The sequence below is a fragment of the Blennius ocellaris genome, assembly GCF_963422515.1.
Source record: "Blennius ocellaris genome assembly, chromosome: 21".
NCBI classification, from domain to species: Eukaryota; Metazoa; Chordata; class Actinopteri; order Blenniiformes; family Blenniidae; genus Blennius; species Blennius ocellaris.
This window is the reverse complement of record NC_137670.1, coordinates 14,467,887-14,485,501: the sequence shown is the minus strand read 5'-3', so window position 1 is coordinate 14,485,501 and position 17,615 is coordinate 14,467,887. Positions and strand designations below refer to the sequence as shown.

Genomic DNA, 17,615 nt, shown 5'->3' with positions numbered 1-17,615 from the left:
AAATGTTCAATGTTAAAATGTGTTATCAATAACAAGTCTGTATTAAAAATCTGTTGGGTTTTGTTTTGTTTTTTTACTCCCGACTACATTTCCCTGCGAGAACAATGTGTACGGTAATTAAGCCAAATTCTTCATGTTGTTTGTTTTTAAATGGTAAAACTATTCCAAATAAAAAAAAATTCTAACTTAAACCAAATTAAATTTTAAACTGTTTCACAAAAACGGGTCATCTTCTGTGAAATCTTGACCTCACATTCTTGGACACACAAGAGTTTAACTCCTGAATTAAGACACAATGGCGGTTTGGAAGGAGTTTTGCTCCCAATCAGCTTAATGTCGCAGGAACCGACGTTCGGTGCCAGACTGAGGATTGATTCCTGGTCTGGTGAGATGTTTGGCTTTAATGCACAAGGACTTAATTCTCAGCAGGGGGTGAAATACTATGTAGTTCCACCTTTACTCCTTCAAGAGATATTGAATCGCATGCCCTGTTTTAAATGAAGGGATTTGTTGCATGTGCCAAGAGAGATTATCTTTTTACAACACTGGCCTGCAAAGGCGAAGTTCGGTTCCTGTGTAACCGCGACCATGGCCATGACAGTCACCGTGATGAGATCTACATAAATCATCTTGGGATTGACGCTTATATTACATTCTGTTCCAGTTGCTATTCAGTTCGTCCTAAACAGATTTCTTTAAATACATATAGTATATAATCCTTCTTTAAACACTGAGAATACCGATTTTATTCAAATATAAATGTCTTATCTCTGACATTGTTGATTTTTACTGAGGATTTATGCTGTTTTTTTCTTCACATACACAGGGATATATTTTGCATCACAAAGCCGGTGGCAGGATATTTCCTTTGTGATATTTTCATCCTATTGTGTGAGTAAGTTATTGCAGCAGCATGGGTGGTAAGTTAAAGAAGGCAGGATGTCAAAACAGCAACCCAGAATCAGCAAATTTGTGGTATTTTCTTTTTCTCCTTGTCCTGCCTGCCTCCGCATGGCCACATATGCTTGTGGCCTCAGTAAAACCTTTTTTGGCCCGGGTCCAGCCGCCCCCCTCTTCTGCTCGCCGGATGGACATGGCACGACATTGTGGCCATGTGGCCAGCAGGAGGCTGTATTTAAGCCGGGGCAGCTCTGAAATGGGCCATAAAACCTCGCCAGCAAGTCTGGCTCCCCGTGAGGCAATGGGCCTAAGTACTCATTGACAAGACTCCAATATCACCAACTTCCCGGAGAGAGAGCGGCAGAGGAAATAATGTAAGACAGGAAAAAAAAAAGATGAGGTGGAGACAGAAGGAAGTTGTCTGGCCTACATAGACTATTTTATAACTGTTAGCACTTATAATGTTAATCCACAGTCCAGCCGCTGCGGCATTGCTGAACTGCAAATGTGTTTTGCTTGTTTACAAAAGATGCTTTCCAGTCTGCAGCTTAAGCATTTGATGCAACCAAGCAGCCACAACTTTCACATGTTCTCAATTTAACAAGCCCTTCATCCGTTTTAACAGCGTTTTATTTTTGTTCATCGTTACAACTAAATTATTTTGACAACTTGAAAACTCTTATGAGTCGATTTACACGTCTGGTCATCTTGTGTTGAGTCTTAAAAGTGAAATCTGTATGAAGCATTGAACATACTAGAGAGCATTTGCTTTTGAAATATACTGAAGTGTAAAAAATAAATAATTGACGTGCCATTTATATAAAAGAAAACCTGTTGGAAACAATTCAACTGATTCAAATTGCCCATATTTCACCATATTAGAATTCTCAAACTTGTTCATGAATTTCTAAATATGATTGCAATTCCCAGGCATATATTGTTTTTGTCGGTTGAAACAGTTTCTTACCAAATATGCACAACCAAGGGTTAAGTCAGTACACCGGTAAACTCCAGTCAAATCACCCCAGCAATGGGTGAACCAGTGTTCTGACCTGTTGTGTGCCTGTATACCTCATTACTGGTGGGAAAAGAATAAATAAATAAATAAATAAAGAACCTGTGTGACAGACACGGTGCTCCCATTTCATTATCAAACTGGCATCGTTGAATAATTTGTGGCATCTGGGAGAAGACAAAGAGAGGTCTGACGGCTGCCAGCCGGGCATCCGTGGCTCTGCGGCGACCACGGGCACGTCAGGCAGAGTGGGAGATGATTTATGTTCCTGCCTGTAGTTTACGCGGGATAACCTGGCGCTGACCGGGCCTTCACAGACAATGCCATGGCAACAACATATTGAGTAGTGCTTTTTTTTGGTTTGAAACCCCAACATTTTACAGTTCTGGAAAAGTTACGTGAGCTTTATCGAGTGAGGAATTCTTCTCCGCTGAAAACTAGACGTGGTTGTTTTGCGTGGCCTCTTAGGTGCCTTTAGTAACCAGGGATACTGGGGCTCCCTCGACTCTCTCTTATTTTAATTGACTTTGGCCCGCAGGAGGCTTGTGTCCATTCAGACCTTTTCTGGGCAGAGAGAGAGACGGGAGGGAGGGAGGAACAAAATGTGAATAGAGCTCCCCAGAAACTGAAGAGTGGAGCCCACTAGAGCCGTTCTTGTTAGTTTGCACATGGTCTTTGTTCTCCTTTCAGCCCTTCTGGCTAAATGTCTTCAAACAAGCCGTTTGGGGGTCATGATTCTTTATGACAGGTTTACTGCGAAAAAAAGAAGAAAAATGGGAGTTCATCGTCGCTGTTTGTATGGGAATCAGCGAGGGCTACATGTGTACAGTATGTGTGTTCGGACATCGGTGACCAAACCATGTGGGTTGATGCCAGGGGGAGAGTCTGGGGTTGACAAGGGAGCAGGTGTCTGTTAGATACACAGCAGAAAGAAAGGGAGAGAGGAGGGGGAGGCGGACAAGGATCATAAGAGCTCTTGGCATCTGCCTTACCTGCCGCCTCCTCTGCAGGGCCCTGCCAGTAAATAAAAAGAAAAATGGCGTGAGAGAAGGAAGAAGACACCGAGTGAAAGATTGTTTTGAAAGCGGCGACAAGTGTAGGAGTTTCCATTGTAGTTATGTGTAATAACAGCTATCAATTCCTCTTTCTGACGCACCACAGCTCTATTCATCGTTGGCTACAATGTGATGCACCTAATTGTCTCTTGGGATTTTCTTCCGGAATGTCTGTCTGTTAAGATGGAGGCTGTTTCATACACAGAGCTGACCACGTTTCCAAACAACAACCCACCTTAAAAGTGCTGCATGTACATTTGCAGTAGTATGATATTTGGTGACAGTAGAGATTCCTAGTATCCGGCTTGTCTTCAGTTCAGGTTTCATAAGATTGTTTGATTTTTTTATTTTTATTTTTTTGTGCAATTATAGAAAGCTCAAGCTCCAGTTTCATTGACAGTACAATCTTTGTTTTCTCATATTGGACTGACGAGATAATAGATTTACAGAACTAGACAGGGTGATTCTAACTGGTTTCCTAAGCAAATTCAGTACCCATATAAACAGGACAACACAGGATGTAGTGTGCTCTGAACACAGCCTTTCTTACTTTAGATAATCTAGAGAACATGCTGATATGAGAAACTTTCACTCTGGTTCGTTGCAGATGACGCAAAAATATTTTCTGCTTGTTTTGGTCAATATCCTCCTCGTGATTCTTGCCGATTCTGGCACAAGCACAAGAGTAAACATACTGCCCTCAACGCATCACAGCAAATGTATTCATTTACTTTGTGGTCTAAGTGTGTGGGCAGAACGTCTTTAAGTGGGCAGAACTTTATTCTATCAAAAATACTAAAAGGGAGTAGATTCTGTTCCCTTCAGGAGTTTCCTCACTCGATCATTAACTTTTGAGCACAGGAAGCCGTTGTTGTCAACCTGGACGTCGACTGATCCAGTATACACATGACTGACGTGATCAACATTTTGTTTTGGCAGAAGTTTTAAGTCATATGCCTTCCCTGACACATCCTTCACCATGTTGCTTGTTGGAACTGTCACCAGTTTTGAAAAAAATTAAATACCTTACGTTGGCAATTGACTCTTGTAGTAGACCCCTCGATTGACTGTAGACTAATGTCGCAGCCATGTTCAACTCCATGTCGCGAATTTGTTTCTTGCTTACCATTTACTTGTTTATCACCAGAGTCAGAAGAAGAAAAAGCTATTGTCCTTTTCCAGACTAACATCAATCTTTCAATTTATATAAATGGAATTTTAAGTAGCATAAAAATGTATTCATGTCTATTTATTCTAGCCAAACATCCCCCACATAAACAAAACAAATTGTAGGTAAGTAAAAATGCCTTTTTAATATAATTCGGGTGAAGTAACCCCCTTAGCCTGGAGGCCTTCTACCTCCTGGAGTGTGAAGCAAAAACAGAATCAGAGCATTTAATCAGCGCAGTCTTGTCTCTGCCTCCTGTTTGTACGTGCACTGGAAGGTGGGTTGGGGGAGCATTATCATTGGAAGGAGCATTGAGCAACTGTCAGGGAAGCAGTCCGTGTCATTTGTCATGTCTCCCCGGGGCTTTATGACGTCGAGTGAAGTTGGAAGCCGCAGGCCCAGTCGCTGAACCACCCATCTAGTCTCGGCAGATGCGCTTACTGCCCCTCGCCATGGTTGACCATCAGGCCGGGCAGCTGAGCACCAGAATATCAATATGGCTCAGACTCAGCCGGACCCCGGGGACTATCTACAAGGCAAACAGGATAGCCTCCCCTCCTCATGGAGGACAGAGACTCAGCGCCGCCAGGGAGAGCAATGTAAACATGGCAGAAAGACGCTCTGTGGCACAAAACACCAGTTTGATTCACTGAAAAACGGTCCTTGAGATTTGGAAGTGCTACACCTGAGACGATTATCTCCGGAGTTGGCTCTTCTCTGCGGGAGAAACAGACAGGTCCATTGAAAGGCCATCTGTAGGCGGAGAGACAAGAGGCAGTAATCCTTCTGTGTTCATCATCTACACTGTCCTGAGAAATGTTTGGGTATAGGAGGAGGAGGAGGGAGAAGCTGTGAGGAGTAACGGGTCGACTGTTCCTCCTCTTGTCATGTGAAACCTGAAGTTTATCCTCTTGAGTCAATGACAGGGCCTCTCCTTTAAACAGGTTGGTGCACAGTGGAGGTGGTAATTTTGTGTGGCGATAAGCCCTTTATCTAATAGTAGGGTAGAATAATTCTTCTTTAAGTGGCAGCGGTGGTTCCACCTTCTCTGCTTTTTTTTTTTTTTTTTTTTTCTCTCTTCCCTCAGATTGTTCATGTGTTGTGATTTCACCGGTCAGCACTGTTGTTTTTTTTGTCCTGCGGCTGTTGATGTCGAAATGCGGATACCGTCCACTTAGCCAGACGCCCTCGCAGTGGCGCGGCTAGGGGATAAATTGTGGAGACATGTTTATCAACATAGAAGAAGTGCAAGTTACCCCTTGTTGGAAGAGAATAATGGAACCTAATTGAGCTGTAACATGCTGGCTGGTCGCCAGGCCCTTGAATTGAAAACTCTCTCCATCAGAAGGGGGTCTGAGTAGAGGGAGGGTGCCGGTAAAACACCGCAAGACATTTTGACATTGATGTGAAGCTCATTAACCATGCTTGGATCTTGTTGGGTTTAATTGAACGGATCTGTACATTTACCTGCAAGTGTGATGGGGGGTTTTGTGTGTGTGTGTGTGTGTGTGTGTGTGTGTGTGTGTGTGTGTGTGTGTGTGTGTGTGTGTGTGTGTGTGTGTGTGTGTGTGTGTGTGTGTGTGTGTGTGTGTGTGTGTGTGTGTGTGTGTGTGTGTGTGTGTGTGTGTGTGTGTGTTTTTTTTTTTTAAAAGGAAGTGCACCTGAGTGGGCCTTTTCTGTCAACCGAAGCACAGCCGCGGTAAAGTCAGATCAATTCTCTGGAGGAACAGCACAGTCTGTCTCCTGGCACCTGCCTTGCCAAGAACAGGAGGGAGAAAAGGGGTGGGTGTGGGGGGTAGGTAGAGCGGTGTGTGGGGGGGGGGGGGCATGAACGGGTGGGAAGGAGGAAAAACCCAGCTGCCTCTGTGCTTGAGCCCCGTGCTGCTTTTAAAGGAGCGGGAGTGGGAGGGGAGGGAGAGGAGAGGAGAGGCAGGGAGACTGCTGGCACCATCTGTACATGTCTTTTGTATTCCAGCCCTCATCTTTACACAGAGCGAGGCTGGTGTGCTCAGTGTTCAAATGAAAGGATAGGAGGTGCCTTTTGGGGTGCAGTGCTCTGAGAGGAGAAGGTGTGTGTTTGTGTGTCGAGGCAGAAATTCGGTTTTGTCCTCGGAAATTCGGCGCGCTCAGAGGACGTCTCGTGTCCTATTTATTTTACCTCTATCTGTGTGTGCTATTACAAGCCAGTGCGGCGTCTCTTCCCGCTCACGTACGTGTGTGGATGTGCTTGCGTGCGTGTCACTAAGCTTGTACCCTGTTCGCAAGCAGCCATGTGTGGTCAGAGCTTTAGGTTGCCATGTTTCTGATGGGAGTCAGAAGCTTTTGTTTGTTCCTCCCTCCTATCAGCCCCATTAGCCTGATGTCTCCTCGCTTACTGACTCACTCCACTTTTTTTTTTTTATCTCTTTCTCCTTGTGTCTTTTGCGTGCATGCGTATGAGTGTATGTGTGTGTGTGTGTAATCTGTGCCATGGCAGCCCATCCTTGCATGTGGCAGCAGGGTGGATCTGCCTGCGAGGACAGCCTGCGCTGTCTGCTGTCATATTGACGTGGCTTTTTGCACGAACCGCAGCTGAAATCACCAAGCGCTCTGTTTCACCCACCCACCCAACCCCTCCTGCTCCTTGCTCAGCCCTGGAAGTGCTGTGAATCATAAGAGGAGGTGGCTGCCGTGCTCTTTGATTAAAGCCACATTCCCTTTCTATCCGATGGCGCCACTAAGATGGGCGAGAAGGAGGCAAGAAAAAAGGGGAGTGAGATTGAGAGAAAAGTGAGGGTTTTTTTTTTTTGTAGTTGGCACAGTACAAACACATGCACTGCGGATGAAAAGCACGCGATTCAATCAAATTCTCTGTGGTAAGCTACCTAACCAAGCAGTTGGTAGATAGGTGGGGAGAGGGGGATGACTGGAGTCCATGGGCAGGCCCAGAGTGAACCCTAGTGGCCATGAGCAGCTGTGGCAGGCTGATGTTTCATGTTGCAGCATCCAGTTGCATCCTTTTGTTGAATACTAAATACAAGGGGAAAGCATATCTTCTCATAGCGACTGATTAAACAGGACAAATGATTCTGCGAGCTTTTGATGTTGACTCAAACCTAAAACCACATATCCAACTTAAATCAAGGCGTCGTGAAGAAACATGTCACTAAAACAATTAGTTGTGTTTTTAAACTTTTAATTCTCAATAAATGATTTCATTGAGTGCCTGGCAGGACATATTCATTTCTATTGCTCCAACATTGTCATGGAAACACCATGCACTGCACAGAACTCCCCAGTTTACCATGATGTATCGTACTCATTTATTCTCATAAACCATTTCATCACTCCAGCGATTGTTTTGCAATATCGCATTCATTATTTTTCCTCTCTCAGAGGCTTTTCATTCACTTGTTGTTTTCGTTTCATCTGCTCTCCTCCTCTCACGACCGGATTTTGTTGCTTTTTGAAGTGCTTGCATTCGGAGGAGCGTTTTACCTCTGCAGGTATTTTTCACAGGTGTCCGACAGCACTGATATTCTCTCCCTCTGCTCTCTTTCCAGCCCTTCTGTCATCGTGGTGTGAGGAGCTGGGACGCCTCCTCCTCCTCCGTCACCAGAAGAACCGGCAGAACGAGCCGCCGGGAAAAGTGCCCATGCAGCCCCCCATGAGCTCCATGAAGCCCGGCCTCTCACATGGGTCAGTGTTCACACTGCTGTGCTTTTTGGCTGGCGTCAGGCGCGTGTTTGTGTGTGTTGAGTGTGCGAACAGACCGACCGGACTCTTGGGGAAAGCCCTTCCTCTCCATGTGAAGCCCAGTGTTCCTTATGGATCAGTGGCTAGACAAACTGCCAGACAAACTGCTTGTAGCACAGTCAACAGTGACCAGCAGTGCCGCAGCCATTTGTGTATGGAAATAATAATTACACGCTCATTAGGAGGAAGAACATGGCTTCACTTAATAGTCTCGACAACAAAGTGCTTCCTTCATTTTCTTACAAATGCAAACACTTTAAAAATGTGGCTTTATTGTGTTTTCTCACAGGACAAATTGTTTTGCTGACATGATGTGTTTTTTTTTGTTTGTTTGTTTTTTGCTTGTCCCGTGCAGAGATGGGTCTTTTCCCTACGATTCAGTTCCCTGGCAACAAAACACCAATCAGCCGCCAGGCTCGGTGTCTGTGGTGACCACCGTCTGGGGTGTGACCAACACTTCACAGAGTCAGGTGAGGACTCACACCTGTCTGAGCATTGTCTCATGCACTCCCATTTCTGCAACAGTGTGGTGAATGGTTTATCCTCATGGGACTTTAGGAGGTGTCAGGATCATCAAATATGCTAATATTGTTCATTTAATTGGTTTGCAACTTCTAGGGGGGTTTTTTTCTGCGATATTTATCCTGGAAGAAAAATTGCACTGCAGTGTAACATTAATGTGGACTTATCGTGGAATATACAGATAATAGAAATGAAGCTTTTGCAAACATTGGTTCCCTCAGCACCACCTCACATCATCACGTTCGCTTTTGTATATTTGTGAACAGGTGTTGGGCAATCCCATGGCCAACAGCAACAATCCCATGAACCCCGGGGGCAACCCGATGGGCTCGGGTATGGCTGGTAACAATCCAGGCATGAACTCGGCTCAATTCCCCGGCCCGCAGCAGCAGTTCCCCAACAAAGGAAACTCTAACCAGAGCTACATACAGCAGGGTATGTACGGACGGCCGAACTACCCTGGAGGAGGAGGCTTCGGTGGCAAGTAAGTAGACAGTGAATCATCACGATTAAATACAACAATTTAATTTCATTTTGGGGCTATTTTTCAGTGTTGCTTAATGTGTTTGAACCTTTTCTTGCAGTTACCCTGGAGGACCGAATGCAGGACCGGGTGGAATGGGCATCCCTCCACACTCCCGTCCTCCCTCGGACTTCACGCAGCCCGCCGCTGCCGCCGCCGCCGCTGCCGTCGCTGCTGCTGCCGCCACTGCCACTGCCACTGCCACAGCGACTGTAGCCGCCCTGCAGGAAACCCAGAACAAGGACATGAACCAATATGGACCGGTACGGCAAAGCACTCAGCTGCTCGCGTCAGGGGAATATGTCTTGTCTGTGCACAATGACTTTGCCTTTAGATAGAATTCTTTCCATACTAACAATAGTGTATTGAGGCTTATTGCTGAACGAGGATAAATCATTGTGAAGGGTGAATGATCAGACAATGTAGTAATGGTAAAATAGCACATTGATCTACAACAAAAGCTAACAGACATTGTGTTCTTCGGCTGTTTTAACCTTTTGTCTCTCTGCAGTGTGAAGATTGTGAGCTGTGTAATAGACTTGTTTCAAATTTGCTCCATTGACAGTAAAGACTGAGACGGCTGATTGAGCCCATTTTCTCTTCCAGATGAGTTCCTCTTTCCAGATGGGACCAAACCAGGCGTACAACAGCCAGTTCATGAACCAGCCAGGACCCCGCGGCCCTCCATCCCTCCCTGGGAACATGGGCACAGGCATGAATGCATCCAACATGAGTGGGCCTCCAATGGGGATGAGCCAACCCAGGGGCCAAGGCATGGGGCCATTTGCGGCCCACAGCCAAAGGATGCCCCAGCAAGGCTATGCAGGGCCCCGGCCGCAGGGCATGGGTATGCAGGGCATGAAAAGGCCATACCCCGGGGAGGTGAGTGGACATCAGTCCAACAGCTGTGCCATCAGCATACACCCTCTTGTTAATGTTTCGTAACATGCTGCCATTGCACTCACAGCCAAGCTATGGTGGGCAGCAGTATGGACCAAACAACCAGTTCCCAAACCAGCAGGGGCAGTACCCCACACCCAATGCCTCCAGGCCGCTGCCATCCCCTAACTACCCCGGCCAGAGGATGCCAGGACAGCAGCTGCAGGGCCAGTACCCTCCGCCCAGTGGTGCCATGGGCCAGTACTATAAGGTACAATGCGGTATTTGATTAGAGGACTAGTGTAACAATATGGTATATGCTGTGTTATTGCAGAGTTTCATGGGTTTTTCTTTTTTTTTGGCTTTCTTTTTTAATGAAATTGCAGCAAGAGCCACCTTTCAATGGCCAAACAAATAACTTCTCTGGGAGTGGATATCAGTACAGCCAGGGGAACATGAACGGGGTAAGTCAGTCTCTGTAGTGCAATTCGTTTCCTTGCAGAATCCTAGTATTGGATTTGCAGTTTGCTGCTCCACAAATCTAACATCTTGTCTTCTATATAGCCTCCCAGGCCAGTGGGTAACTACCCCCACTCCCCAGTGCCAGGCAACCCCACCCCTCCGATGACCCCTGGAAGTAACATCCCTCCGTACCTGTCGCCAAACCAGGATGTGAAGCCCCCCTTTCCCCCTGACATCAAACCAAATATCACGGCTCTCCCTCCTCCTCCAGGTCGGTAACTGAAAGAGTTAAAGCCACTTGTACCTTGGAGGGATTTTTATGCTCAGAAGCGGTTTTCTCTGTACAAACGCAGCCAACCACAACGAGGAGCTGCGTCTGACGTTCCCGGTGAGGGACGGGGTCGTTCTGGAGCCCTTCAGGCTAGAGCACAACTTGGCCGTCAGCAACCACGTCTTTCACTTACGGCCCTCCGTACACCAGACACTCATGTGGAGGTAAGCCACAGAACACAATACAAATACAACATGGGGCATTGCATATTTTGTAAGTGTTAGTATTACCTATTTACAGTGACCTTTTTGTTGAGATGTGGTATTTCACATTGTAAATAAGTCCAGCTCTTACCGCTACAACAACTTGAATGTCGAATAAACACTGGAACTTGAGTTTCCAGTTTTGCACTTGTCTGCAAAGCAAGATTGGCCAAAGAAAGATATAACAGAAAAGCGTTTTAAATATCAGACATTGCTTCAAAATGCGTTTTTTTTCTCTCCTGTGCGCAGATCGGACCTGGAGCTTCAATTTAAGTGCTACCACCACGAAGACCGTCAGATGAACACCAACTGGCCGGCGTCGGTCCAAGTCAGCGTGAACGCCACGCCGCTCACCATCGAGCGGGGCGATAATAAGACCTCCCACAAACCCCTGCACTTGAAACACGTATGCCAGCCAGGAAGGAACACAATCCAGATCACAGTCACTGCCTGCTGCTGTGTGAGTACACAAATCTCCAGAACTAATGAAAAGAGGTTTATACGAATCCTGAAACAGACATATTTGCCAGTAAGATCCTGTTTAAGCCATACGCAAAAAAAAGAAATCTACCTTCAGATGATATGTCATGGTAAAGCTTATAAAACAATTAAAAAAAAAAAGATCTGTCGTATCTTTGTCCCTTTGGGTATACATGTTGAAACCATAAGAAAAAAATGCTGAACTAATACGCCCTTTATAGGATGCGTGTGATGCTGACAGTGATGTTTCTCCCCGCAGTCGCACTTGTTTGTGCTGCAGCTGGTCCACAGGCCCTCGGTTCGCTCCGTCCTCCAGGGCTTACTGAAGAAGAGGCTCCTGCCCGCAGAGCATTGTATCACCAAAGGTATGCACGCTGACGCGCACGCACGCATTTTTCAGCCTCAATCTCCCGATTGTGTTTCTGAGTCCTTGCTCACGCGCCTCCTTCTCCCCTGCCTTGAAGTTAAGAGGAATTTCAGCAGCGTGGCGGCATCGTCTGGCAACGCCACGCTCAACGGAGAGGACGGCGTGGAGCAAACGGCCATCAAGGTCTCCCTCAAATGTCCGATCACCTTCCGGCGAATACAGCTTCCAGCGAGAGGCCACGACTGCAAACACGTCCAGGTGTGTGTTGTAATGTTTGGTTTTGTTTCTTGAGGTGTTCATGCTTTTACAGTGAAAAGAACTTGACAGTATTTACTGACTTTCTTGTTGTTTTCGTAGTGTTTTGATTTGGAATCGTATTTACAACTGAACTGTGAGCGGGGGACATGGCGGTGTCCTGTATGCAAGTAAGTTCTGTCTAATTCACAGACTAAAAAGTACTATTTTTATCTGTATCTCTGTTTTTTTTTGTGTGCTCGAGCACTTGAAGATGACTCAAGATGACTCAAGTCTCTTTTCTCTCTCCTCAGTAAAACAGCGTTATTAGAAGGATTAGAAGTGGATCAGTACATGTGGGGAATCCTCAACGCGATTCAAAAGTAAGCTGAAATAAAACCCATATTAAAAACGGCATATATTCCTTATTATAGTCTTTGTAACCTTGTGATTTTATATCCATCTTACCAGCTCGGAGTTTGAGGAGGTAACGATTGACCCGACGTGCAGTTGGCGGCCGGTGGCCATTAAATCTGACATCCACATCAAGGAGGATCCAGATGGACCGCTGGCCAAGAGGTTTAAGATGATGAGCCCCAGCCAGATGATCATGCCCAATGTGATGGAGATGATAGCCCAGCTCGGCCCCGGACCGTCACCGTACCCATCGCTACCATCGGGCCAAGGGGTCAACAACAGCGAATATGGCAGCCAAGGTAATGTAAACAAATATATGTGTACTATTAACTGGGACATATTGTGGTGTTTTTGGAGAAATATAGACAAAAAGCTTGTTTTTACACATTTTTTTTGTTGTTGTTGTTATTGCGTTTGTGCAGGGAATAGTTACCAGGGGCACGGGAACTTCGACTTCCCCCACAGCACCCCCGGTGGTACGTCGATGAACGACTTCATGCACGGCCCTCAGCTGTCTCACCCGCCTGATCTGCCCAACAGCCTGATGCCACAAGACAAGCCACTGTCCCACAACATGCCTGATTCAGTACGTCCTGCCACCATTATGTGTTACCGTATATGTACGATCTTAGTCTGGAGTTAGAAACGCAAATGAATGCGACGATACCGCGAAGTAGATCGCATTACAAGTTGGGAAAGAAAATTGCGTGGGATCATTTTTCTTGTGGTTTTTCGTCTTCAGATACCTCATTCTGCCGGTGGTGATCCGTCACATGGTCCCATGCAGCAGAGTTTACATGCGTCTCCACACCCTGGGAGCCAATCAGGGCAGCAGCTACACCACAGCGGGCCTCCTCAGCCCTCACGACAAGCACCACCTCCTCCTCCTCCTCCACCACAGCAGCAGCAGCAGCAGCAGCAGCAGCAGCAGTCCGGCCCCAACAGCCATCCCCACAGCGACCTGACCTTTAACCCCTCCAGCAGCTTGGACAGCCAAGCGGGGTCAGACATGCCTGAGCCATCTTTAGATGTGAGTGCAGGAAATGTATTTTAATGTAATTTGTTGGGGTTTTTTTTAAGTCTCTGCAGTTTAATCGGGGAATCAATCCTTAAATATATTCCCTTTTCCATCTGTCCTGCAGCTTCTTCCAGAGCTCGCTAACCCAGATGAACTTTTGTCGTACCTGGACCCACCGGACCTCCCCAGCAATAGCAACGACGACCTTCTATCGCTCTTCGAAAACAACTGAGGCTCATTCAGACCCACAGACTTTGCTGACTGCCCTGCAGTCACGACGAGAACCCACGGCGGCCGCTCAGTACTTGAGAAACACAAAGATGCACTCCCTTTCTCTTCTTCCTCTTGTACAGTTTTCATTCGCCAGCGCAGATTGACTGAAAGAGGTTAAAACTCAAAAGACACAGCAGGACACGGGGGAGGGGGTCGTCCCCCCCTCCCCAACCCGCGGTGATACCTTTGAACTGTGCAGCTATACTCGGTTGTTTTTTTTGTTTTTTTTCTTTGTTTTTTTTGTTTTTTTTGTGCCACACACGTGTATGTGTGCTCATTAGGAACGTGTTGTAGCATTTTTACTTTTTTTTTTTTTTTTTTTTTACTTGTGTTTTATTTCCTTTTTGAGAAGAAAAAGGAATTCACTGTAAAAAAAAAAAAAAAAAATACAAAAACAAAGAAAACAACAACAAAAAACTAACAGAAAAACCTACGCTATCTGGCCAGTTGTGTGTTACGTTATTCCAACCTGAGAGGCCACAGCTTCCTGGTGTCACAGCTTCATTCCCTGGCTGGTCTTGTTAGTCGCACTGTTTTACCCACCACACATCATTTAAAAGCACAAGAGATTCTGGCAATGCAAAAATAAGCAAATTGTCTTAACAAACAAACAAACAAAAAAAAAAAACAACGAATAAAAATCACTTAGACCTTTCGACACCGTGCATTTCTGAAAACGGGTCACTCTGCCAATATTTTGAAAACTTTTTCCAAGGATGTTCGGCTCCCACTTTGTTTACAATGGAGGTAGTCACATATTTTTGTCAAAAAAAAAAAAAAAAAGATGACATTTTGGCCCCATAATGACAAAAAAAAAAACACCTTTATATTGCATACCATACCTGAGAATAGCATATTGCCCTCCTGTACAAAGGAGAGATTGTGGTGCAAAAGGAATGGTACAGAACGAGAGATTGGGGTTCCTGTGCTGCAATTATTGCTTCCTGCTCCGGCTCCTTCCACGCCATCCGCTCCGCGTGAGCCCCGGTCGTCGCTCGTGTCAGCGTTTCTGCAAAGTTGCATCTCTTTCCCTGTTAAATGATGTGCTGTTTAAGTAGTCTACCAAGTGCATGTGTGCCAAGCCCTCGTCTAGTGCTGTTCCAAGTGGTTGAAAAAAAAAAAAAAAAACCTTTAAAAAAAGATAGTGTGTTTTTTTTTTTTTTGTATCATTTGCTGTTTCCACAGATCTTTTGTTTGTACATTTGTTTTTGATTTCCGTCAGATTTAGTATGATTTTTATTTAACACTAACATTGAAGGGATAAAGCGGATACCAGCAGTACATTCGTCATGTATTTGCTGGATATATTGAGTTAGTTTGTTTGGTTTTATTTCTTCCTTTTTTGTTTTTGTTTTTTTTTGTTTTATTGTCGCTGCATAATTGAACTCTCCATAAATCTTTTGGGAAACTGTTCAACATCACCAAAGTTAGAGGGATGAGGATGGAAATGCTTGTGTTTGCTTGGGTTGTGTATAAGATCGTGTGTGTGCGTGTGTTTGTGTGTGCGTGTGTGTGTGTGTGTGCGTGTGTGTGTGTGTGTGTGTGTGTGTGCGTTTGTGTGATGGGCGGTAACGTTGGTTCCTAAAGTTATAGGAGGGAACAGAAGTAACAGTTTCCCAGTCACTGCTGTTCAAAAAGTTGTTTTCAAAGCAGTATTGGCGCAGACTTTGTTTTGTTTTTGTTTTTAGTTCCGTTTTCAATTTCACTTGTTGAGAAGAGTGCTGTTCCGTATGCAAATGTATTATTTTTTAAGAAATGCTATTGTACTGTAAATATCATTGTGAATATTTTTGTATCATCTCGATGACGTTTGTCCTCCAGTCGTTAGTCGTCCAACCTAACCGCGTCCGCTTCCACATCTTGACCACTGACTTTGTTTGTAACCAGCCTCTTGCAGCTGCCTGGCCTCGCTGTCACGCTGAAGCCAGTCTCAATGTCTCATAAGCTACTTCCTGCAGGTCGTCGTGCTTTCCAGTCACTTTTCGTCGCCTGACGTCGCCTTTTTTTTTTTTCCTCCTTCTTCTTCTTCTGTTTCCTCCAACTTGCGTCCGCCCACTTCGGTCGTTTGGCATCATTTCAGTTTCACATGTCAGGTTCAGTTTGAAGCAATACTTTCGTTCTCTTTTGCAAAGATGTATTGACTGAAAGTAATCCATGTTTGTTTATTCACGGATTTATGTTCACCTTTTATCAATGTTACTGAACAGTTTTTCGGAAAAAAAGTTGTGGTATCAGCTGGCTTTCAGTGTAATTAGTGAGCTATGTGAATATCATAATTGTTGCTAATTGTCAATACACAGTGGTATTTTAAAAATATATCACAACCATATTTTAAAGAAATTCATGATATTGTTTATATTTTTGTTAAAGAAAATGTGGCTTTTTTTTAAAAGCACAAGACCATATACATTTTTATCCCCTTTTTGTTGTTTTTGGTAAATTATTTTGTACTGGTTTCTTTTTTTTTTCCTTATTAATCTGTAAGGCTAGAAATCCAATTTCTTTCGATTGTAGCATCGTGCTGAATTAACCACCATGATTTTATGTAAACGTCATTTTAATTGTCATTCGAGGAATGTTTGCTTTCGTTCCAGTTCAGAGCACTGACATGTTTCATATTTAAATCATTAAAACACGAGTCCATCTCAAAACATATTCAAACGACGCACTGCCACGTTTTCAATTCCCCGCCAGATGAAAGGGTTTGTTGAGTCCCATTGGAGCCGCGATCATTTCATGTTCTGCTGTTACTTTCAAGTGAGCCAATTTGGTGTTATGAGGCAGCACCCTGAATCTGTACTTGCACAATCACAATAAAGGGCCATTTCTTTTGGGGGAGATGTTGTTTGAAATTTTAAAAAAGAAAAGGAAAAAAAAAAAAAAAAGAAAAAATATCAATGAAAGAAAAAAAAATCTGAGAGTAAGGGCATGTTTATCAGTCTGTCCTGGAACGGATGTTGAGGGCAAGGCTGCCAAACGTCCCAAGGATGCCTGTATATATGTACATTAATATAGAGACGTGAACAGAAATGTATTCATTTTCCCTGGGAATGTGCATTGTTTCTTCAGAATAATAAAAAGCTTGCAACCCCTCTACTGGAAGTGGCTGAATATGGAAAATGAATCTCGTTAGTTAGTGTCTGTGGGTTTTTCTCTCAGCATTTCGTTCCCCCCTCTGTATTATACTTTCACCTCTTTTGTTATGGGAACTGGGACAGCTATGTTTTACATGTAATATTTAGCGTAAGTGTTCTCGTCTGTCACCTGCTTACTCTTGAGGTGCTAAAGTTATTCTTTAAAAAAAATAATTTAAAAAGCAGAAAAAAAAAACAATTACAAGGGTACATAGAATTTGCTTGGAGGTGAAGGGGAAGATTGACGGGAGGGACGGGTGCAGAAGATTGTAACCAAATCCATAGTTTGTACAATTTTTTGATATCATAAACAGTCCGGGGGGGGGGAAATAATACAATCTAAGGTGATTCATGCAACGTGGCCATTGTCTCCATGTTTGTACATTGTATGTACAATCATTTCATATTCTAAACTGGTCAAAAAATAAAGGAACTAATTGTGATTTTTAGTCTTGCAGAACTGTATGTAGTTAGATGATGTGACAACTTAATATTTATCTAATAAATATGTATTCAGATGATACCTGTATGTCACTGTGGTTCTGTGTTTTTGTGCCGTTTGCTTTACGCGCCTGACTCCTGCAGGATGCTCGCCCAAGCACACGTTGCAAACGATGGTGCGCTGACACACGTTTTGGCTTCGAGTCAACACTGCCTTTATGTGGAAGAGATATCAGTCCTCGTTCATTAACACATCAAATAAGGGAGACGAGGTGGCTCTGTGCAATGCGTTTAACAGCTGCTCTTTTTCTTATGCAGAGAGAATATTGTGCACTAAAAAAAAAAAAGTGCCACACTGTGACAGGAGATGACAGATCTGCTCTTTTTCTGCTGCAGTAAGAGAAAGAAAAAAATCCTCTTTTTTTACTATTCATACAGAGCAGATTGAATACATTTAT

General features: G+C 44.5%; 1 protein-coding gene across 2 annotated transcripts in view; it reads left to right on the top strand.

Annotated features, from left to right (window-relative positions):
* Window positions 1–16,805, top strand: part of LOC308145614 (zinc finger MIZ domain-containing protein 1-like) — a 114,159-nt gene extending 97,354 nt beyond the window's left edge. For both annotated transcript variants that reach the window (XM_080517083.1, XM_080517082.1), the window contains 18 exons: window positions 7,681–7,816; window positions 8,229–8,343; window positions 8,662–8,879; window positions 8,980–9,181; window positions 9,525–9,800; window positions 9,886–10,068; window positions 10,184–10,261; window positions 10,362–10,530; window positions 10,613–10,754; window positions 11,043–11,253; window positions 11,533–11,638; window positions 11,738–11,898; window positions 11,998–12,065; window positions 12,189–12,257; window positions 12,346–12,590; window positions 12,714–12,877; window positions 13,034–13,321; window positions 13,434–16,805. In XM_080517083.1, the coding sequence (XP_080373209.1) occupies window positions 7,681–7,816; window positions 8,229–8,343; window positions 8,662–8,879; window positions 8,980–9,181; window positions 9,525–9,800; window positions 9,886–10,068; window positions 10,184–10,261; window positions 10,362–10,530; window positions 10,613–10,754; window positions 11,043–11,253; window positions 11,533–11,638; window positions 11,738–11,898; window positions 11,998–12,065; window positions 12,189–12,257; window positions 12,346–12,590; window positions 12,714–12,877; window positions 13,034–13,321; window positions 13,434–13,541 (2,939 nt within the window). In that variant the 3' untranslated portion in view covers window positions 13,542–16,805. The remainder of the gene's footprint in view (window positions 1–7,680; window positions 7,817–8,228; window positions 8,344–8,661; window positions 8,880–8,979; window positions 9,182–9,524; window positions 9,801–9,885; window positions 10,069–10,183; window positions 10,262–10,361; window positions 10,531–10,612; window positions 10,755–11,042; window positions 11,254–11,532; window positions 11,639–11,737; window positions 11,899–11,997; window positions 12,066–12,188; window positions 12,258–12,345; window positions 12,591–12,713; window positions 12,878–13,033; window positions 13,322–13,433) is intronic.
* Window positions 16,806–17,615: the final 810 nt, after the last annotated feature.